Source organism: Camelus dromedarius, chromosome 14 (genome assembly GCF_036321535.1).
Source record: "Camelus dromedarius isolate mCamDro1 chromosome 14, mCamDro1.pat, whole genome shotgun sequence".
In the NCBI taxonomy this organism is placed as follows: Eukaryota; Metazoa; Chordata; class Mammalia; order Artiodactyla; family Camelidae; genus Camelus; species Camelus dromedarius.
In genome coordinates, this window is record NC_087449.1 from 36,100,181 (window position 1) to 36,124,057 (window position 23,877).

Sequence of the window (23,877 nt, forward strand, 5' to 3'; positions counted from 1 at the left end):
GGCTAGCACCAGCTTTTACTCATCTAAGCCAACACAGCCATCTTCTAACTGATCACCCTACCTCCAACCTATTTTCCAAATTGCTGTCAGAATAATCTTCTAAAACACAGTCTTAGTCAATTCACTGCTCTCCTTAACCTTCTATAGCTCCCTGTTTCGCACTAAATAAAACTTCAGCTTCTCAGCCTGAGCATTCATAGCAGCCCCAGCCCTACTTTACTTCTCCTGCTTCCCCGAGAACTGCAGTATTTCATGCTGTCTTGAGAACATACCCTTAGGCACTCCGTTGAGCTAACCAGGGTGGATTAATCATTGTCTGACATGGGGCCTCTGCCCACGGGGATCACCTTCCAGTGGGGAAGGCAGGCACGTGACATGCTTGTGGTCCAGTGGGATGTAGTATAGAGGAGTGGACAAATATATTGGCACCTGTTCCACCCTCTGTCCCCAGAGGAGACTCTCCCTCCTCAGCACTCTCCTTTTAATTTTACTTTTTCCTTGCTTATGGATCTTAGTATTTTGTGTCTTGTTTTGGTTAGTCGTGAATGTGCCTGTCTTCCTGCCAGACAGTGAACTCCTCAGGACAAGGGGCCTGCCTTCCTTGTCTGGGCATCACAGTGCCCAGCACGTAGTCCACTCCAGTCAGCCCAAGCTGAGCTCAGCAGCTTTGGGAAGATAGGTGCATTTTTATGCTTGAGGAGAAGAAGTAGGAAGAACAGGAACCTCTGTAGCAACAACTTGTTTTTCAGAACAGAAACCTGCAGTGAGACTTGGAGGTTTCATTCAACTTTGTTCATCTGGAAAAAGTCAACATTTTTTATCACTCCCTTGACTAGAAGAAACCCCACACTTGGGGGAAATAGCTTCCAAAGCCAATTTCTTCTTGCTTTGGTAATTTTAGCTCATTCAGGGCTCAGGTCCCAGCTTGGCATTGTTGGTCCAAATAGATCACTTGCTCCAGAAATGCTTTGGAACTTCTACAAAGTTATCAGCGAAGCAGGGGACTAGCCGATTTCATATGCAAAGATTGTTGCATGTAATCAGTGGGAGACTGCCAACAAAAGGATTTTTTTTTTTTAAAAAAGCAAGTGAAAACTTTTAATTTAGGTTTTGACATGTTCTGCTGATATACGTTGGAGCAAAGATTGGAACTTGCCTGCTGTCATCTGTTGCAGATTCTACTGAAATGTTAACCATTAAAGATTCCATCTGATGTGCTTTGTCTTGTTTAAGAACCACGTATTTGTTACAACTAAATAGTATGTGCTGCAGAGTACTTCAGAGTTCTGGTTCACAGGATGAAAGAAAAACTGGCCCCAGGCAAGCTGAGGTCTTGTTCTTCTGTGTGATGTTTTGTTATTCAAGAGCACACTAGTTTTTATTTTTAAAAACACACCAGAAAAGTGGAATTCAAATTTAGATCTTTGACTCCAAGATTTATTTGCTTTCTACTGTGCCTACCTACTTTGTCTTTTAAGCTCCTTAGAGAGAGATGTGTGTTGTCGTCATTTGAAAATGCTTACCGGGAAAGTATACATACCGTGAAGAGCTTTTCTCTGGTTCAAGTTTCCCAGGTATTGAGTTATACTGTGTGGTTAGTCTTATACTGGAGGGAAATGCAGGAGGAGAAATAAGCATTGTTTCTTCCCTTCAAGGACTAACTTACAAAATATTAAGTACTCACCAGGTTCCAGGTTCAGTGCTAGGCATTACCATATACGTACTCTGTCTATATCCTTGTGAGACAGGGCTTCTTATTTTACCCAGGAGAAGAGAGCTATTTGAACATTTGTTTATTGGGTGCTATAGGTGCCAGGCAGTGGGCTGAGGTCTTTCCATATACACAAAGCTTGTGGAGAAGTGTGAGTCAGTTCAGTCAAAAAGTATGATACCTCAACTAAGGTGGCAGTGATCATCATGGATCTGAGATGGATTAAGGAAGGAGAATCCTTGGGACTTGGGAGCTGTCTGGTTGTGGTGATGTGTGTGATGATGATGTGGTGATCTGAGTTCTCTTCCCTGCATGGGGAGCACTAGAAGAGTAGTTGTTTGAAAGAGGAGGTGACGAGTTTAGTTTGAGACAAAATGAATATTAAGGGCCCATGGGCCATCTGGGCAGATACTCCAGGAGAACAGTTAGGCATGTGGTCCATGGTTCAGGAGAGCACTCTGAAATTGGACTGAAGATCCCAGTGTGGAAGCATTAGCCATGGGAGTGGTGGGGTCACGGTGGGAGAGGGTGCAGAGTCAGAGAATCATGCAGAACTCTTCAGAACACCAGCTTTTAAGGGCACAGCTGAAGAAGAGCCCACAACGGTGACTGGGAAGAAGCAGCCAGAGATGGACTGAGTATCAGGTGATAACCAGGAGAGCTGGGTGTCCTGAAAATCAGATGAGGAGAGAAGTCTTTGTATCCCAGATCTAAGCTTGTTTTTGTTTCTTTTAACTACACAGTGGCTACTTTTCCCTCTGAACTCACTGGTGAGACGTAGGCTAGGACAGCTAACTGTATAAGCAGGAGAAGAAGAGATGTGCGTGGGATGATATTTTGGTGGTTTTTGAATGTCAGAATTTTGCCCTAGTGGGAGAAGGATCAGACCTGTGTTTTGGGGTCCAGAAAGCAAAATTAGGTCCAGAGAATGGAATTCATAGTGGTTGGTGGGAGTGATAAAATAATAGTAGAGAGAGTAGATGAACAATGGAAAGGACTTCCAGCATGGTGATGAGCTTCCTGTCATGGGAGGTGGTGGGCAGGTCAAGGCTATTCTGGAATGGAATCCTGCCCTAAGGGAGAATTTGGTTAGATGACCTCTAGGTCACTTCCTTAAGTATCAAGGAGAAAGTGTTAGAAAGCTGAAAGAAGATAAGCTTTGAGGTCAGAAGTCTGGGTTCATATTGTGACTCTGCTACTTATAAGCTGTCTGACCCTAAAGAAATTACTTCACTTCTCTGAGTTTCAGGTGCTCATCTGCAGCATAGAGATAGTAATCAGCTATTTGCCCACTGTGTTATTTAGCAAAGTCATATGGAAAAATGTCTGGCACATGGAACGTACTCATTAAATATAGGCAGCTGATAAGGACTACGGTAGCTAAGCATTGTTGAGAGAACAGCTTGCTTAGTGGTGGGTACCACCATCCATAGGAAGGAGCGATTTAGAGAACCAAGCACATGTAAGGAGCAGACAGGTTTAAAATTTAACTTGTGTGTGTTGTAAGTACTCCTGGGGCTTAACTTTAGCATGAAAGGCTTCCCATCTCTCCTCATGTTTTGTACACTGTGACCTTATGGTGGGGCTACTTGGCACCCTGGTGAAGCACAGGAGGGTAGCTAGACAAAGCTTTATACTTAGGTTGAGGTTCCTAGTTTGGTCTGTGCCCCAGCCCTGTGCCAAGGCCAGTCACGCTGTGGGAGTGAGAGCAGGGAGACCTGCTGGAACCTGGTTGGCGTTTCTTCTCCAAAGGATGATCTCAGCAGGACATTTCTTCAAAGGAGCCCACCTGGAGGGATCAGAGCATCTACTCTGACCCTGTGCTCACTGCTCAGAAGAGAAAGAGTCCTAGAATTCCCTGCGCCTGGCCCATGGTTACACACCTGGAAGGACCTCGGGAGGTTTTCTAGTCTAGTCCCCAGGTTTTACAGAAAAGAAAACTGAAAGGAAGTGACTGATCACCCAGAGAGTGAGTTACAGAACCAGACCTCAAACCCATGTCTTCTGATTTCTTTCTGCTTTACCACAGCAGGACACTCATCATCTTGTTGTCTGGGCTAGATACAATCCTTGAAACTTGAGAATTTTGTCTGCCTTGGATTTTATAAAAACAAACACCATAGGCCAGAGAATGAGACGTGCATGCCTGTTCTGTGGCATGTATGTTTTTAATGCAAACTTAAGACTTTGCAGGGTTTTGAAGACAGACTTGCATTGGATTTCCTGTCAACCCTCCTGTTTTCTAAAACACTATTAGCTTACTATCTTGCCTCCATTTTTTTCCTCAGTGGTAAGTTTTATGAGATGCTTCTCCCTCTCAGGTTAATAAAAATACCAAATTCTTCTATATTTTTGAAGAGCAGCTTCTACCATATTTTATGGCTTTGAATAGGGACTCTCTTTGGAGATCATTTAGAGCTTAGTGGTCTTGATTATCTTGTAGTTCAGGAGGTTGGCATCAAGTCATATGTGTGTAGTGCTGAGTCCAATTTGGAAGTTTATCACAACATCCTCCATGATGTAGGCAAGGGCTTAGGGGAAGGGCAGACACTTGAGAAGTTATACTGACACACTCACCACTTTGTAGGTGCCTTTTTGTTCAGTTGAGGAAGTTATGAAAAACTTGGTAATTTTTCTTTTGTTCCTATAAGATAATTAGATTATAGGAACAGGGCCTGAGTGTCATGCAGACCTAACTAGAAATTCTGGCTCTGCTGTTTCATAGCTTTATGTCTTAGGCAAACCACCTCACTTTTTTGAGCCTCAATTTCTGCCTTAAAAGAATTATTATGGGGATTAAATATATTGATGTTAGTAAAGAATTTGGCATGGGGCCTGGCACACAGTAGGTGCTTACTCATATGTTGAATGGATGAATGCAGTTAGCTGATGACACAGTAGCTGGAAAGGAGGAGGAGATAGCTGATGCCCAAATCCTTGGTGCTTTTCCTTGCCCTGAAAACAAAATAATCAGGAAGTCAGAATCAATGAAGGTTATCTCTTCAGAGGCTACGTATTTATTTCTGTTAACACTAAAACTGATTTTTAAGCTTGGAGCAGTTGCAAAGGCCAGTTGATGAGATAGTTTCCCTCATCCTTCTGAATCCACTGCTAGTTTCTTGTGTGGTTTTCTGGAACACAAAGCCAGAAGCATTCTCTAAAGCCACGTTAAAATGCTGTATAAAGTTACCTGCTGTCTTAGATCATCTACACCACCGTTCACCTTCATTAATGTGACCAGTCAAGAGTTACAGCTTCTTGTCACCCTGTGTTCAGTCTCCTCCTCACACCTCATCCGTCTCGCTTGCCACTGCCACATTAATCGTCCCCAAACATCTCTTTCATCATGTCTCAATCTGTGTCGGATACCTGCAGTGGTTCTCTTTGCCATAGGATAAAAGCCAAGCACATAACCCACAGGGTAGCCTCACAGACACTATTCACTGAACACCTATGACAAGAAAGGCACTGTGCTTAGTGTTTTATATCCACTACCTTTTGGAAAACAGTTTATTATCCCCACTTTACAGATAATGAAACTGAGACTCACACAAGTGAAGTAACTTGCCCCAGCTCCCACGTTAGTATGTAGCAGAGCCAGAATTCCAAACCAGGACCACCTGATTCAAAAGACTGGGCTGCTTTTATTAGATCCTGGGCCTCCCTCTCCCAGACAGTTCTTCCACTTTTTATGGTGACACTGAGTGGTAATTTTTTATGGACTAGATATGGATGTGAGTCATCACCTTCAATTTAGGATTAGGGTTAGGGAGGTCTGGAGACTGGAGGTTTGCCCCATATGAGTCAGCATCTCTCAGGAAGTCAAAGCTTGCATTCTAGTTGGGGTTCTTGGTACACCCTGGGTTTTAAGGATCCAGAAGATAAGGACCACTTAGCACAGGACTCAACCCAGAACACAGCCTCAGTAAATGTCCACTGACTGCAAAATAGGATGAGTGGAGGCCTCAGATCTTCCTGAGCCCTCATCCCAGGAGCATGGATCAGGGAGGAAACTGATGAGCATTAGGATGGAGCCAGGAGGTAGTTAGCTCTCAGAGGAGCCTCAGGATCCCCCCTGGCCAAGCTTTGGCACAGCCAAGATCCAGATCAGGGCATACATGATTGGAGAGACCTTCAATCTTCTGCTCCTTTCTGGGACTCACTCCTGATACTCAGACCTTCCTGTACTGCTCAGCCTACCTTTTGAAAGAACCCATTCAAACCCGGAAGCCTGGCCTACAACCTAATTCTGTTGTGTCTGGTGATGGTTACTGCTATCTGGGGACTTCCTGAGGCCAGAGGAGTCTAGCAGGACAGTAGGAATAAAGTGGTCTTCTGCTTTGAACTTCAGTCTGGGGAGTTTAGATTTCCTTATCTAGAGCCAATATTCATTCATTCAGAATTTATAAGTATGCAGGCATGTGTTTAGAGAAAATAGAGCATGAGCTTGGGAGGCAAAGAGATCTAGATAAATCCTGGCTCTCCACTTTCCTGAGTGTTTGTAGACCCTCTTTGAGTCTCATTTCTTTTGTGGGAAAAAAAATGCAGCTAATACTTAATTGTAGACTTCTTGTTATATGTAAAGAGCCTTATGGTAGTATCTGATAGGTAGTAGACATTCTAAAAGTGATAGCCTATTTTTTAATTGAAGTATAATTCGCATAACATAAAATTCACCAGTTTAACCATTTAAAAGTGCGTACCATTCACAGTGTTCTGCAGCCATCTTCACTAATTCCAGAACATCTTCATCACCCAAAAAGAAATCCCTGTTACCCATTAAGTAGTGACTTGTCATTGCCCATTCCCCCTACACCCCAGCAAACATTAATCTACTTTCTGTCTCTGTATTTATCTATTATGGATATTTCATATAAATCGAATTATATATTATGTGGCCTTTGTGCCTGGCTTCTTTCACTTAGCATAATGTTCTCAAGATTCATTCATGTTGTAGCATATATCAGTACTTCATTTCTTTTTATGGCTGAATAATATTCCATTGCATGTATATACCACATTTTGCTTATTCTTTCATCAGTCAATGGACAGTTGGGTTGTTTCTACCTTTTGACTATTATGAATAATGTTGCTATGAACATTCATGCACAAGTTTTAGTGGACATGTTTTCATTTTTCTTGTATATACACTTAGGAGTGGAATTGCTGGATCATATGGTTATCCTGTTCAACCTTTTGAGAAACTGCCAAACTACTTTCCAAGGTAGCTGCCCCAGTTTACATTCCCAGCGGGTATTTCTCCACATCCAGTTTCTCCACATCCTCCCAATGCCTGTTATTTTTCTTCTGTTTTCTTTCTTTTTTTTTTTTTTTTTTTTTTTTTTGATTATAGCCATCCTAGTGAGTATGAAGTATATCTGATTGTATTATTTTTGATTTGCATTTCCCTAATGGCTGGTGATTTTGAGTATCTTTTCATATGCTTACTGGTGTAGCCTCTTTTATTCTTTCATTAAGCTTTTATTGTTTTTTGGATGAGTCTCTATATTGTATAGTCAGGCCTATGATATGGGCCCTGCCCTGAGGTTACTCACACTCCAGTGGGAAAGGTAGACATCAAAGCAGATGATGGCAATGTAGTAAGAGAACAGGCTAGGTATCTACAGAAGGTATCCACAAGGTGTGTTGGGACCTCTGAGGAGGAGAGAGGAGATGAGTGGAGACTGAGTGGAGTTTATTAAGCAGACGGAAAAGGAGGTAGCATTCCAAAGAGACAGAGGAGCATGGAGGTTTGCGTATACCTGGTGGGAGTGGGGCTCCTGTCATCAGATGGGGAGTAGAGATCTCCCGACTGTCCTTCCCAGGCCAGGTGGCTTAGCAGGTCTCCACTTCTAGGAGCAAGCCTGCAGCAGCCCTGGGCCAGCAGCTGGCTCTGCTGAGCTTTTCATCCACTGTGTGTACAGGGCCCTGTTGTCTTCAAGGCACATTTACTCAGCTGATTGGATCCTCACTTGAGGTAGATACTCCATCTCCATTTCTACAGAAAGAGAACAATGATGCTTACTTGGCAGAGCAGCTTGCCTGACTTCTCATGCCTGCCGAGTAGCAGAATTGGACTTGGAATCCAGCTTGTCTGACTCCCAGCTTTTTTCACACCTGCAGGCTGAATATCAGTTCTCCTTACCTTGGCATTCAAGGCCATTTATACTTTAAGCCCCAGCCACCTTAACTTCCTTCCTCTCCCCCTTTTCCTGCCTAAACTGAACCATCTTTTATAGCCATTCCAGTCTGATATTTTCCCAGCCTTCCTTTTTTGGTTTTTATTCTTTACCCCTCTTCTCACCATCCATAAATGGCTATCCTTTTATGAGGACTGAATGTCCAGGTGCCACGCACTCCACTCAGGTTCCTAACACACAGAATTGATCATCTTCACTGCATCCAGGAAATGTGAGTAGGAATTATTTACCTCAAGTCACAGATGAGGAAACAGAATCAGAAGTAAAGTAAGCTACCCAAGATCACCCAGGAAATAAGGAGCCTAGCTCGAATGCCACCTCCTCTCAAAAGCCTGCTGTGGTTGTACTGATCAAAGTGATGTCTCTTGTCCCTGAGATCCTGTAGCAGTTACTTTCCTCTTATTCAAACTCAGTATTTGATATCTTATCTCAATCTTATTTGAGGGCTTTTCTTTTTCATGAGTTTTCATCTTGGGTCTTCCAACCAGGTATTCATTCTCAGTGACCCAGGGCCCTGACCATATCATGTAGGTGTAAATTCTCAGTAAATGTTAAGCTGAAGTGTAGGAGGAAAAGCTCTAGACTCTAGCTACACAGTCTGGGTTCTCCTGCTATTCATGTTATGACATTAACTTCTGTGACCTTGCACAGTGATGAGCTGTCCAGAATGGGCACCTGCTTGTCCTGCTCCTCCTGTATCCCTAGGCTAGATTGTCAAGTGGATGGATGCGTGAATTTACTATTTGGAACCTCATCTCTGTTTTGAAAGGGTTAAATGAGGTGATCTAAGGATCATTCTCAGATCAAATATTGCCTAGTTCTGTGAGTCTGAATGATCATTTCTCTCCACACCAACCTGATTCTGAGCTACGTATAGAGTTTCAGCTCGGGGAGGCAGATCATAGCTTGTCCTTTCTAGTTTGGTGGCTGCATCTCAGATTTTTGCCTTTGAACTTGTCAAACTGAAGACTAGCCCAGGAGCTTTGCCTCTACACATTCAGAAGTCCTGACACCACCCTTTCATGCCCTGTATCTCTTTCGGTGCCTCTCTTTTTTCACATGTGAAAACACCCACCCACCCCATTTCAGGATAACTTCATTTGGAGGACTTTCTCTAGGTTTTACCGTGTAGCAGCTTTTTGACTAAGAAAGAGTCAACAGTGATTGGTAAAAGACCACAGTCCCTGCTGTTGTCCAGGCCTAACCCATTGGGTGTCTTTTATTGGCATGAAGAGAACAAGAACCAGCCTTTCTTATGAAACTAGACCCCGAGGCTTGCTCCTCTATTAGCGGGAAACACCATTTTCATCTCTGATCAGGAGGGGCTGTTAGCAAAGACCACATCTTCTTGTCCTGGGCAGTTCCCTTGTACTCTCTGCCCTTCTTAAGTCACTCCTTTATTTTTTAACTTGCATCTTTATTCACCTTAGGCTTAGTGAAATAAAATGATTCTGAGCATGTTGATCATAGCAGTTTTAACGTCCTGTTCATTGAGTGCCTAGTGTGTACCAGCACTGTGTGGTGAGCGTGTGAAGCACTGCTGGAGTCCCCACACTCCCTTATAGAGGAGACACCTGAGGTCATGCTTCCAAGGCCTTGTTCCTCCCTCCTCACCCTGTCACAGGAGAGCTGAGATTCACGCTGAGGGCTCTCTGATACTGGGGTCCCACCCCTGATCAGCTGGGGCTCCATTCCTAGAACCATTTAGGATGACTTGACATTTGACTACATTCTGGAATAGTTAGGCACTTATAAGCTTTCTTCTCAGCTTTGGTAACAAGTTGTGAGGAGAGAAGCCTGGCTCGAAGGAAGTGTAAAAGCATGTTTAACGCACACACACACTCACACATAAAGACCCTAAGAGATTGGACTTAACCATTACCTGGCCACATGCCACATCCAGCATTGGGCAACATGCTAGAAACTGCATTTAGGATACAGCGGTGAGAACCTTTGAGGAGTATAAGAAACAGTCATTCCCAGAGTCTCTGTTCAAGCCCAGAAAACAAGACCCCAAAGTATTTACTGCAAGAGACCAGTGCCAGAGGAGGTTCAAGCTTCTACCTCTGGAACCTCTCTCCTCATTTAATTTTTACTTTTGACATCTACAGTGAGAGACAAGTCTGGAAAATAAACTTTGAAATTTGTGCAGGAGAAAAAAAGAATTCTCTTTTAGATTATCTGAAGTTGAGCTTAAAGATGGAGAAAGTGAGTAGAAATAATATCCCTTTGTATTTGTGTAGCACTTTTGCAGTTTGTAGTGCACATAAGCACTGGGGAGGTGCCAGAGGCCTGTTTCCCACTCCTGGCTCTTCCTTGGGCTCACATCCTGGGCAAGCCCTTCTGTCCTCTGGCTTTGAGTTCCCTTACCTGTAAATTGAGAGAGCTGGACCACTTGGTCACTGAGGCCCCGCGAACTCTGTAATTTCATGATCTGATACCAGTGACAAGGCAGTGAATGTTACTCGTTACTCTCCCTGTATCTGTCTCCACTAGGCCTGTCCTGTGTCTGGGCCGCAGGCAGGCTCTCAGCTCCAGCTCAGGCTTTACCTCCGTAAGAGTTACCATCCTTTCGTGTTTATCAGTACGTGGGCTGGCAGAAATCCCTCAAGTTTTCCTTGGAGGTCACTTGGCTTAGAAAGATCTCAGTTGTCGAAGAATTTGTGTGCTGGTTAAATCTGAACTAGATAGCAATCTAAGGGCCTTCCCGTGCCAATATTCTGGAATTCCATAAAAGGCCACCCTTTAAGATGTGCTTAGGGAAGCCCCTCAGCAGATTCATTGGGCGCTATTTCCACACTTTGTACGACAGTCCTTTGAGCACATTCTCTCGATCCTGAGTTTGATCTGTGCTGCTGCTCCCAGGAGCCCCGTATGTAGGAGGGAACAGATCTTGGGTTTGTGTGCTTTTCCTTTTTAACTGGTCTGGCCTCAGTCATTCTCTAGCATTTGAGGTTATGGGCGTTTTGAGCATTTTGCCTCATAATGAACCTTGTTCTCTTGATATGCATTTTAGAAGACAAATCTGACCTGGAAAACAGTGTGATGCAGAAGAAAATAAAAATCCCCAAACTTTCTCTCAATCACGTAGAAGAAGATGGGGAGGTTAAAGATTATGGGGAAGAAGATTTACAGCTTAGACACATCAAGGTAAAAAAAACTTTCCTTTTTTTTTTGAAATATATGGGAGCGTTTTCAGGTTTCTGATAGCTTAAGAATTCCAGTCTGGCCTCCTCTCTCCATATGACTGTCCCCTAGTGTCATAGGATGTGATTTTTCCCAATTGGGAGGCGCCTGGGACAGCTAGTTTGTGTTTACTGTGCTGGCTGACTTTCCAGGGAACCTGACTCGTGTTGTGCCACCACCATGCCCTGACCTGTGTGCACCATCTGTGCAGTATCATCACTGCAGAGGACTGGGAATGGTGCTTTTCCCTCTGGCCTGCAGCTCTGGGCAGGTCACTGCCAGGCTCTAGGAATGTAAGGTAGCTGTTCTTGGGTAGCAGGTCAGAGCCAGTCACTATCAAACTGCCCCCAACAGCTAAGGGTGGACTCACGAGAAGATAGGGTGTGCCAGGTCACAGGGGGGTTCATGTGACCCTGAGTTGGAAGAAAACTTTTGCATGAGGTTGCATTTCCTTTGGTGTGTGCCCCAGTGGGTCTCCTCCAGCCCTCACTTGTAAGCCTGCTGAATATCTGTTCAATAAGCCAGATTTTTTTTTCTTTCTGCACAGTGGGTATCCCAGAGGAAGGGAAGAGGAAGAAGGATGCCTTGACCACAGTCTGATTTTGGACACAGGTCAAGGACATTCCCAAGGTCCAAAAGATGTAGCTGAGTTCAGTTCATGCCTTGATATTGTACCCGTGTATGAGCCTGGACCCTGTGCTGGTCCCTGGGGTCATAGAGATTAGAGAGACATGGTCACTGCCCTTGGTGGTCTCACAGTGTAGTGATCAGACTATCAGATGTCTAAAGTGCTCATTACAATTTTAGCAAATAAATTCACCTAGACTAGGAGCACTTCATCCCAGTGGATGAAATGACAGGTTAGGAGTTTGTCATGTAACTTAACCTCAGAGTTGTTTTTTTTTTTTTTCTTTTTTCCAAAAATTTCAGGAACTTATTGAGAGGCTAAGGCAGGCTTGACCTGACACAGTTAGGTTGTCTGGAATCTTGTGTCCTCAGTTGTCTGCACCTCCCACAAGTGCTGGCAATCAGGAGAGCTCCTAGCCCTCCTGCCCTGGGTGAAGAATTCAGTTGGTCCTGTAACTTCCACTCCCCCTCAGTGGAAGCTTTGTCCACTTGAGCTGGAATTTCCTCAGGCAGCTGAAACCCCAACCCCTGGGTAGTCCTGGATAATTCTCTTCTCTATAAACTGTCCTCTCCACATCCACATCTTGCTGGGCTTCAACTTGGCCAGAGTCCAGGGAGAGGCTCGCAGATGTGGGGGAAGGAGCCAGTGTTCTAAGTTGGGCTCTAAGTTTGGGGTCTGGCTCTGTCTGTAGCTCACCATGTGACCCCTGAATATACACCTTCCCCTCTCTGAGCCTGTTTCCTCACCTGTAAAATGAGAGAGTTAAACAGAAAGAAACTTCCAGTGCTAGCATTCTTTGAACTTTTCCGTTAAGTAAACATTTATCGAGCCGCTGCCAAGTGCCAGTTCTGAGTAGGCAGTGGAGAAACAGAAAATAAGATGTGGTTCCTGCCCTAGATTACAGTTCTTAGCATCTGTCCCAACTAAAGCATTCTTGAGGAAAAGTTGACTTGGTGGAATACCCTTTTTGGGGGGGAGATTGAGCGCTTTTATGTTTTTGTTGTTGAAGAGATGTGAGTGAAGACCCCTGGGATGGCTTTTGCTGGCCTGATTTCTTACTGATCTCTACAAATACCCTGAACACCCCACCATGAGCAAGTCACTATGCGTGTGGAGTGGGAGGCTGGGGAGATGAGGGCGGTCGTGGTATAACATGCACCTAAGAGGCAGAGTGATGGAATGGGAAAAATGCTGGCCAGGAAACCAGAGTTCTGGTTCTGCCACCCACTGACTGTGTGACTTTGGGCAGGACCCTTCCCCACTCTGGACCTCTCCCCCATTTGTAAAATAAAGGGCTTTGACTAGGTGTTTGTGCAGGTTTCTCCAAGCACTGATGATCTGTGGTTCTGTGATTCTAGGATTGTCTGGGGAAATATTGAGCCGCAAGAAAGTCCCAGCTGCCCTTGCCTGAACTGATTCTCGTTGTCCTACACAGAGACCCGAGGGGCGGAAGCCGAGCGAAGTGGCGCACAAGAGCATCGAGGCAGTGGTGGCCCGGCTGGAGAAGCAGAACGGCCTGAGCCTGGGCCACAGCACGTGTCCAGAAGAGGTCTTCGTGGAGGCCTCGCCGGGCACAGAGGACATGGACAGTCTGGAGGATGCCGTCGTGCCCCGGGCTCTGTACGAGGAGCTGCTGCGCAACTACCAGCAGCAGCAGGAGGAGATGCGGCACCTCCAGCAGGAGCTGGAGCGGACTCGGAGGCAGCTGGTTCAGCAGGCCAAGAAGCTCAAGGAGTACGGGGCGCTCGTGTCCGAGATGAAGGAGCTCCGGGACCTCAACCGCAGGCTGCAGGACGTGCTGCTCCTGAGGCTTGGCAGTGGTGAGTGCCCCGCAGGCCGCCTGCGCTCCCCGCGGGCAGGGGGTGGGTTGTGCCGCTCCTCTTCCAGGAGGGCTCTGGGAGGCGGGGCCAAGAGGAGGGCAGGGACTTGGCTCGGCAGCTACCCAGGGAGGAGCCACTCCCCTCTCAGAGTGAATCTGAGCGGAGCTTGTGGAGGTAGCAGCCATAGCAGTCCGGAACACGGTGGGCAACACTGAGAAATGTGGCTCGGAGAACGAGAGCCGGAAAAGTATTTGCCACCCCTCATTTGTGCATTTTGCTCAGCCAGAGGCACCAGGGGTCACAGGAAACCTCTCCACGGAGATTTTAGGACAGTAAAGAGAGCCTGACGTGATCCTGAAAACACATATTACTTTAAGTCAGCAAGTGATACATGCCACGAGAGAGATGTAGATAAAATAATAGGAGAGTTTAAAGGATGGAGCGAGGTTATTTGTAACTTAGGTAGACTTCAGGAAGAAGGTGGGCCTTGAACTGGGCCCCAAAGGGTGGGTGGTATTTCAGGGCCCGGGAGGAGGCGGAGGGCAGCAGTCGCTGAGCATGAGAGAACATCTGGAACGTGCCAAGGAGGAAGACTGCAAATGTGGTTACAGGACAGGTGATTGAAGACCTTGAACATGATACCTGCCTAAGGTGTCTGGACTTGTTTTGCTAGAATGAGAAAACACTGAAAAGCTTTTGAGCAGACACATGACCTTAGGAAGATTAATATAAAAATGTATAAACCCCTTTGGTTTGCTCAACTTAATAGGCTCTCATATTGTAACTGATTTTAACAAACTAGGTTTTCAGGTTTTCTCATCTAATGTAGTTTAGAGGCAGGAATCGGGAAATCTGAAATGCAGCAGCCTTGCCAGCAGAGAAAAATGACTGCTTACCTAAGAGGAGAAGACAGAAGTGCTCTTTCAGAACACAAGAATCCAGAGTTGTAGAAGATAGAGGCCAGTCAGTACTGAGCGAGTGGGTATAACACAAGTTGTAGTCTCTACATCCCCTGAGGACAATCATCAATGACCCCGTGTCAGTGTTCTTTGCTTCCAAAAGGGAGTAGTCTGGTCTAGAAACACAAGTGCAATCCCCAAAGTTTAAATTAAATAGTTTTGTACTCAAGAAAGGAGGCTCGTGTTATCTAGATAATACATTTATGTGTAAAGCTTCATGCCTCTTTGATGTTTAGATAAGTGTGCTCTTACCCTGCCTTACTTATGTTTATTGGTGCCTTTTACAACCTGGAGTATGTGCCCAAGGCAGTGTCTCAGTAGATCTTCAGGGGGGCCTAGAGAGTCAGCCAAGAGGCCTTTTCATGCCCTTGTCACAGAGAAGGAAACTGAGGTTGGAATTTACCTGCAGTCACTTGAGGAGGCAGAGGCAGGGCTCACCTCAAACCACGTCCCTGATTCCTAGGCTGGTAATGTCCCTTCTCCCCATCTCTGCCTTGACCTTGGCCATTCTCCATAGAGGCGCACAGTGACACTAAAAGGTTAGTGGTATGCAACGTAAAAAGTTATTAAAATTCTTTAAATATGCTATAAAATCTCAAAGAGAAACCCTAACTGTAAAAATGTGTGAAAGCTATGTTGATCTTGAAGTGGGGAGAGTGGGGGGCAGAGAGAGAATTGTGATTTTCAGAGAAAAAGGCCATTTTCTGGCCTTCAAAGGAATAATTTTAATTTTCATTGCACTCTGCATGCCATGCCTTTTGTAAACTTCTTGTTGAGGGGGAGGGAGGCAAAGCATACAAACAGAGAAAACCCTCCACACTGTTGTTTCAGTTCAGTTCTCAGGGAAATTGCCTGTTTTGCATGACCATGGACTGAGTTTAAACTCCAGAAGCAACTCGTAACCCTCTGGGACAATAAGACACCCCACATTTTGCACCAGTACATGCCTCTTTAGCCCTAAAACACTTAGACAGACTTGGCCCCAGCCGTAGTTTCAGTGTCTTGATGGTTCTGGGCTCTCCCACTCCGCAGGCCTTGAATGCCATCGTGAGAGCTGACGGCTGGCTCTTCTCTGATCTGGGTCCCTGTCATCATCACAGTGGGATGGACTGAATATAAATCAGTTCCAGCCACAAGTATGCACGGAACACCCACCATGTGCAGTGGCCTGTGCTCCAGGGACCATGGGTGTCCAGGAAAATCACACCTACTGCCCCCCAACCTGTGAAAGTTTTAAGTCCATTGATTAGTACTTGTTAATCAGAGGATGAAAAGTGCCATGCTTGAAGATAAACCCACAAGAATATAATAAAAGGGTCTCTACCCTAAGGGGAGTTTGTATGTTTTCATGGATATAGTCTAGTCTAGTCTTTGGAACCAGGCAGGCCTGAATTCAAACCCAGTTTCCCACTTCCCAACTCTGTGGCTTCAGAAACCTTCTTTCCTTGCTTACTTCCCTCCTTCCTTCCCTCCTTTCTTCCACAGTTACTGACTCATATCCACTGTGTGCCAGGCATTTTGCTTAGTTGATAAAGTTCTGTGAATTCAAGATCTAGCCCTTGCCCTTTGCCCTTGAGGTGCTCAAAGTTTGATAAGGGAGACAGCCACCGACACAGTTAGTGCCAGCAGAGGGACAGAAGCTCTGCTGTGGGACAGCAGAGGAGGGGACCTGCTGAATTTGGTGGGATCAGGGAAGAAAGGCTTCCTGAAGGAAGTGACTTATAAGCTGGAGTCTGAAGGATGCATTTTTGTTGTGGAGTGAGGCAGGAGTGAGGAAGTTAGAAGAGTGAGGAGCAGGGTAGACAGAGGGCCCCTCTCTGAGCCTTGGTGTTCTCATCTGTAAAACGGAAATTATAACACCCTCCTCACAGCTCAGGGATACACAGCATAATGCCTGGCGTTCTGCTGATGCTCGCTTACCATTAGCTGCTTTTCCATACCAGTTAGTGAAGGGGCTAAGACAGGGTCCGATTTGGTTTTTAACTTTGGCTCCCCTAACCAGTAATTGGCTGTATGACCTTGAGCAGATTAACTAACTTCTCTGCCTCTGAGGATCTTCTGTTATAGAAGATAAAAGAGCAGAGCACATATGTTCATTTGTCCATTCAGTCAGCTGACATTGACCATATGCTTTCTGAGCCTAGTAGGAACTTGGGCAGATAAGAAGAAGACTAAGACATTGGAAGTTGAGGGGGTGGGGGTGTAGTGATGGAGGTAAACATGTAAGCATGTAATTGAAATGCAGTGTAATGCATTCTGGGGGAGGGGCTAGTATTTGAAAGTAGAACTGTCTCTGGATGAGTCTGGGAAGACAGCCCCTGCTGTAATGGCTCCTGCACTGTGCACACCACCAAAAAACCTGTAACAAGGCAGAGAAGAGCCAGGAAGGGACTGAGAGACCCTCTTTGATTCTCAGCTTCACATGCCCTGTAGGAGCACATACGTCCCGGCCTGGAGCCAATGTGTGGCCTGGGCAGTACATCCCTGGCCCACTGGGCTTGGCCCAAACACTGCTCTTAGAGGCCTGTCCTTGCGTATTTTCTCCTGTCCACCTTGTCCAGGGGCTCATCTCCAGGGCTTTGTTCAACTTGTATGCTGGGTCATCCATATTGTCACAGGCAAATTCAGAGACAAGGTCAAGGATGCTCATATTTAAAAAGAAGGATCCCTGCCTGGAAGAATCATTGTTGACTCCCTCAGGCATTGTGGTCCTGCAGGCCATGGATGGGAGAAGGCAGAGAGCAGGAGTCTGGCCTCTTGAGGCTGTTGGTGGCCCCCCATAGCAGCCAGGAGTTATAAGGGTGCACCTGGTGGAAGTTAGGGGCAGAAGGGTAGGGGCAGTGTGGTATAAGAAGATGTTTCAGAGACTTCGTTGGGTGGCTACTTCTTCATTTGTGTGTTCTTTCTTTCTTTCTTTCTTTCTTTCTTTCTTTCTTTCTTTCTTTCTTTCTTTCTTTCTTTCTTTCTTCCTTCCTTCCTTCCTTTCCTTCCTTTCCTTCCTTCCTCCTTTCCCTTCCTTCATCCTTTCCCTTCCTTCCTTCCTTTCTCTTTCTTTCTTCCTTTCTTCCTTTCTTCCTTTCTTTCTTTCTTTCTTTCTTTCTTTCTTTCTTTCTTTCTTTCTTTCTTTCTTTCTTTCTTTCTTTCTTTCTTTCTTTCTTTCTTTCTTTCTTTCCTTCCTTCCTTTCTTTCTTTCTTTCTTTCTTTCTTTCTTTCTTTCTTTCTTTCTTTCCTTTCTTTCCTTCCTTCCTTCCTTTCTTTCTTTCTTTCTTTCTTTCTTTCTTTCTTTCTTTCTTTCTTTCTTTCTTTCTTTCTTTCTTTCTTTCTTTCTTTCTTTCTTTCTTTCTTTCTTTCTTTCTTTCCACAAATAAACACAAGATAGATTTAACAGAATAGATTCTCTAGAACATGGAGTCATGGAGTTGCGAACAAGCTTACAGATGAGATAGGCTGTTGGCTTATGTTTCTAGGAAACAAGCTCACAAAGTGTCACAGGCCTGTTTCCAGGGGTCTCCCTTGCCCACATACCCTTCTTTAGCCCTTGGACTTCATTTTTGCTGATATGAGGGTGACCCCCCCCTCCACAAAGGACATTTTCTCTCTGTAAAACAGAACTTTCCTTTTTCATGATCTTAGCATAGGAGGCAGCCCTCTCTGATAGGAAGGAAGCTCATTCTCTATCCCCGTGGACCCCTTCTCTCAGGGCCTCTGTGATGATATCAGAATTGAATCAGGAAGCATATGTAAAGAAGGTAGCCCTGTGACCAGCACAGTATAAGTGTTCAATAAATGTCATTTTCTTTCCCCTTTTCTCCCCTTTCCTGTTGACTTTCTTCTGAAGAAGTAAATGCTGAGGACACAAAAAGCATGAAGGTCTTCTAATTTATAAAGTGCAAATTTATTTGTATATATATTCATTCATTTATTCTTTCATTCATTCAATAGACATTTATTGAAAGTATGCTCTGTGCCAGGACCGTGTTAGGTGCTGGAAATAGAAATGAACAACATGGTCCCTTTTTACAGCCAGGCTTTTGTTGTTGTTGTCATTGCTAGTTTTTTTGGGGGGGGTTTTTTTTGGTGTGGAAGGTAATTAAGTTGACTTATGTATTTATTTTTTTAATGGCTGTACTGGGGATTGAACCCAGGACTTCATGCCTGCTAGGCATACACTCTTACCGCTGAGCTCTACCCTCCCCCAGGAGAGTCCCTTTTTAAAACATTCACAAGCTAGGGAGGTGAGGGTGGTGTTTATTAAACCAGGGCTTGGCAAACTCAGAGAATTCCAAGGGGCCAAGGGGAAGCAGAGCCGTGAGAGCCAGTTGCAAGGTAAGCTCTGGTGTATGAGAAGGACCACACATGGGGGCGGTAATTAAATTTACTTATTCCCCTCAGCCAGATTCCTTGTTCTTAGAGGTCAAAGACTGAGGCTTAGATGTCACCCTCAGCTTTTAGCACTGTAAGTACCTCTTAGATGGTTCGAATCGTTTTGGTGTAATTCAGGTAATGTTAGTTCAACTAAGGCTACGAAGGGGCTCCGTGAGGAATGCGGAGAGGAGGGGAAGGAATCCCTGCCTTCAAGAGGCACACACAGCCCAAGGCAGGCGGAACACAGACCTGTGCATGGACACCGGGCAGAACAGAGCAAGCGCGGTGACTGCAGGAGGGAAGCCTGTGACGGCTTTAGGTTTTGTGTGCGCTTTGTCAGAGAATGTAGGTGCAAATGATGAATTCTGACCAGAAGAGGCACTGATAATCAGAATATTAACATGTCCATGACACTTTACAGGCTTCAAAGACCTTAACATTTTTATCTTATTGGACTGTTCCGATACCCTTATTGCAACACCAGGTAAGGATTATTATCTCCATTTGAGAGAGGAGAAGGCAAAAAGAGGGGATAATGTTCCTGTTGGCCAGATCACAGGCTGGTTGAAACTTTTGAAGGAGAAAAGCCATTGTGGCCTGCAGATCTGTCTTGGCTTTTTAGAGCTGAGTTTCTATCACCTCTGTTCCCCTTTAGGCTCGTGCCTTGTGTTCTTTCCAAGGTCCGTTAAAATACCAGCTTTGATCTTTAAAATCCTTTGCAGTCTGAGCTGGATTCTTTAAGCACAGGTCTCTGATGGTGCTTTTGAAAAGGCAGCTAATGTCAGCCAAATGCCTCCTGCTGACTTTCCCTGCACTGGAGGCAGCGTGGGCTTTGGCAACAGATATTACTTGGGTTTGAATCTCAGCTGTCTAATTCTTTAACTGTGCAACTTCAAACAAACGATTTAACCCTTCTCAGCCTCTGTTTTCTCCTCTGTAAAATGGACATCTTAATGCCTACCATGTCTAGGCAGGAAAGCCTGGTCAGTGATTAAGAGCCTGCACAGGTCCTGAGGTCAGAAATGCTGGAGTTTTGAACCTTGGCTTTTCCACAGTCTAATTTTGTTACTTTGGGCAAGTTCCTTAAATTCTTGGGCCTAGTTTCCTCATCCATAAAGCAGAGTCAGCGACAGTACCAACCATTATGGTTCTTAAGAGGATTAAAGGAGCAAATGCATGTAAAGACCTCTGCCGGAGGCAGGGGCAATGGGGCACACAGTAAGTGCTCAGGGAGTGCAACATTAATGATGTAGGATCACGTGAGTATGCACATGAGATAATGTGCTTGGCACGTCATAGGCCCTCATTGTCTTATAGCAGAACACAGATCTGGTTGTCTTGGCATATCTTAATCTTTAGTCAACCCCTAATGTCTCCTGGAGATTGCTACGTTCCCTAGTAAGGCCTCAGAAATTATACTTGAATTGTCCATTTTACCACTACGCCTGGACTTGATTTCAAGCTCACTGGTCTGTAGTTCTTTTAATTCTCCCTCCACCCACTTTTCCTGGGCAGAAGTCCATCTTCCCATCTTCAGTTCTCGACCAGTCCTTTTGACCCCCTCGATTCTTCAGACATCACTACTTATGGCTCAGTTTTCTCTTTTCCGGGGCTCTCCTCCTGGAGCCCATTTGTCTCAGAGCTCTTTTCCATCTCCTTCAGCTTCAGTTCATTCTCACCAGTACACGGGAGCACTCACAAGAGTTGTGCTTTGAGAGGGGCCTGAAGCAGGCAAGAGGGAGGCAGCCCAGCAGGTCAGATTTTCATACACCCGGTACCCAGGAGGCCCACAGCCTGCCACTGCCTCACGTGCTGGTGGAGCAGGACCAGAACCACTGTGTCCTGTGCCTTCTTACCCCGGATGGCGGGAAAAGGTCTAGCAGTGAGAACTGGAATTGCTTCTCTTAAAGATAGGGGCCGCCTTCCATTTTGGGGACTTTGTGTACTGTTGACTGAATCAGAATTAGCCGCAGTTCATCCTAGGTTATTTTAAAAGCTGATTACAGAGTGCTGGGACAGTCCAGGACCCTCCTTCTTCTTTCTCTCTTGAGTTCACTTTTCTGGGGCAGTGGGGATGGGGCTGAGGGAGAACTCCAGGCTGTCCCTTTGTTCCTGCTCGGGTGGCCAGAACATGCAGGAGTTTCTGGGCTTCTCTCTGTTGCCAGAACAGGAATGTGCTTCCCACTTAGGAAAGGGCTTTGCCTGCTGGTCATTGGCTTCAGTGTGGCCATGCGGCAGGCTTGTTCCCTGCTGGCTTTGCCAGTTAGAGGAAATACAGGTGGGAGAGGTGGGACAGGGCTTCTTCCAGGCAAGGGGTGACCCCTCTGAACACCTGCTTTGGGCCCGATGCTAGGTGCTTTCCAGACGTAAAGCAACCTCAGCAGTAGATAGGATCAACAGATAGGGATGTGGGCTCAGGGAGAGGAAGTGAATGTGTCTCAGACAGGAGAGCCTGGTAAAGACTTGGAGTTATGAGAGAGACTGGCTTATTTGGGAACCACATGTGGTTTCTGACTGGACTGTACAGAGAGGATGTAGGTAGAAGGGAAAGACGAGGCTGCCAAGGTAGGCGAGAGCCCCTGGAAACTGCCCCGGCCCTTACCACAGGTGGCACACAGGGGCTCCTCCCCACCAGAGTGACCTGGAGTGCTGTCCCTCAACCTTAGAGTCACCCTTTTCCTCTGAACCAGGCAAATCAATCAACAACCGTTTAGCAAAGATGAATCTTGTATGGTTCCTGCTCTAGAAGGACTTACGGCCTGAAGAGAAGATCAAGCACGGCCAAAGTCGTGGGTTGATTTGTTTGGGAGATGCCAGCCCCAAGATGCAGCTCTGCCTCCCTGTAATTCCTGCCCTCAGGTGCTCCCTGTGTCCCACAGCAGCCCTTTAGAAGTCTAAGGGCAGCCCTTACGCCGCCTGCCCCACTTACTCCTACCACAGCCCTCCATCTTCCCTCCCAGCCAGTTCTGGTCCAGAACCAAAGGCCATTTCACATGCATTCAGCGTATGTGTGGGGCCTTCAGTGCCTGTCTGGCAGGGCAGACCCATGCTGTTCTGCACACCCCTGCCATTTGGATGCTGCCTGGGTCCAGACAGTTGGGCGGGGAGGGAGGTGGAAGAACCACAGATGAAGAAGCAGCCCAGCTTTCCTGGCCACCAGCTGACAGAGGATGGGCTCAGAGCTCCTAGCAGTGAAATGAAGCCTGGTGACACCCCCCCCCCCCTGCCGGTGCCCTCCTGCACAATTGTGGATTTCTTCAGGGACGCCTTAGGAAGATCAGGGAAGGTCAGAGATGAGCTGAGGGTCCCACAGAGTGGGCATTACGTGAGAAGCTTGTGAAGTCTGAAAGCTGCAGTAAGCTGAAAAGGTGCAGGGCCCAGGAAAGAGCAAGTCTGGAGTCCAGCAACCCTGAATTTTTTGACTTTCAGCAAATTACTTTACCTCTCTGAGCCTCTACAAAGATAATAAGATCAATTTTGTAAGACTTCCATGAGGATTAACTTCTTCCTCTCAACACATGTTTAATGAATGTTCATTGTGTGTCACGAACATTGTCCTAGGTGCTGGGGAGATAGCCCTCAATAGGACTATGGCTGTCCTCAGAGTTTCCGTTCTAACCAGGAAGATGTTAAACAAATAATCACTTGACACTGGGTGTCAAGATTAAAAGATTTTTTTTTTAAATAGGAATTGTACTGTAAGATACTAACAAAGAAGATGTACAGTAGGTATCAGTCACCTTTCTTTTTCAGGGAGAAGCAAATATGTCCTTTGAAATGGGCATCTGTGATTCCTTAAAGTGGGAAAAATACCTTGAAACCCACAACTGGGGACCTGGGCCTGCTTCTGCTACTCCGTCTTTCTGGGCTTCTGCCCCATGGAGAGGGGGCTCTCTAGGTCCCCTCCGGCTCTGCTGCTCTGGGATTCTGACTCCCTGAGGGACCAGCCCCACTCTGGAGGCCTCCACGTGAGCTGCAGGAGTCTTGCCCAATCCAGTACCTCAGGCTAGAATAGCTTCTCCTGCCTCTGCCCAGCAAAGTCTGCCCTCACCTCACTCAGAGAAGGCTCAGAAAACGCAGGAGTGTTGGGGGGAGGATCTGAGGAGCCGGGCCTGACAGGGATCCCGTCCCCCCACCTGACTACTGCTCAACCTTCCCTAGACTTGATCACCTATCAAGCTCCAGTCAGAGCTCACCTCTTCCCTGAAGCCTTCCAGGATCCCTGAGCCAGTGCTGATCTCTCCCTCCCCAAACCTGAGCAGATCATCATGCTGCCCACTTCCTGGCCTGCCAGTGAGCCTTGATTATGTGCCTGCCTTCACTGTATGAAGGTAACTACCCTGCCCCAGCCCTTCACTCCCAGCCAGCTCCTACCCATCCATCTTCCAAGCCCCAGGACAGCAGTTTGTGACCGTCCTTCCTAGTCTCCTCCAGGTGTAACACCCCCTCCTTTGCTTCTGTTCTCCAGTCTTTGTCCTCACCCTTGTCAGCCACATGGGGTGGTGATGATCTGTTGCCTGTCTCTTTCCACTACCAGCTACAGTTAAAGCCACCCAGCCCAGGGCTGGCACTGACTAGGTGCCTAGTAGATTCTCACTGAAGGCAGGAGACTGGATTTTACCCACACACACACACACTCACTGGAAGCATAATGGGGCTTAGAAATAGATGTGTGACTATGGCAGCAGGAGAGTGGCTGATGCCCTGTGAGAGGGGATGGTGGGGCCACAGAGGGGAACCCACTGCCTGGCTCTGAGCTGTCTCGCCTGTCTCTTTCCAAGGCTTTTGTGTACCTCCTCCTTCAGTGTTGCTAGCTGTTTCCGTGCTCGGTCTCTTTTAGGAAGTGGTCTCTTTTTTCCACCAAACCCAGTGTGCCTCTGTGCTACAGTAGGTGTGTGCGTTTGAGGATTTTGACTTGATTCATTTTGCATTTAGGAAGAAACTAGAATTATACCTATAGCAGAGAAACTTCCTATTCACTTGCAGAAGTAAATGGAAGGATTTAATA

At 46.1% G+C, this 23,877-nt stretch overlaps 2 protein-coding genes across 4 annotated transcripts in view; both read left to right on the plus strand.

The window, feature by feature from the left end:
* Positions 1–23,877, plus strand: part of AGBL4 (AGBL carboxypeptidase 4) — a 1,119,623-nt gene that overhangs the window by 901,222 nt on the left and 194,524 nt on the right.
* BEND5 (BEN domain containing 5) overlaps positions 1–23,877 on the plus strand; it is a 46,772-nt gene that overhangs the window by 4,183 nt on the left and 18,712 nt on the right. For 2 of the 3 annotated variants that reach the window (XM_031465097.2, XM_064493603.1), the window contains 2 exons: positions 10,928–11,061; positions 13,161–13,545. In XM_031465097.2, the coding sequence (XP_031320957.1) occupies positions 10,928–11,061; positions 13,161–13,545 (519 nt within the window). Of the gene's footprint in view, positions 1–10,927; positions 11,062–13,083; positions 13,546–23,877 lie in introns of those variants that run through there. The other variant, XM_031465098.2, reaches the window with a different exon arrangement.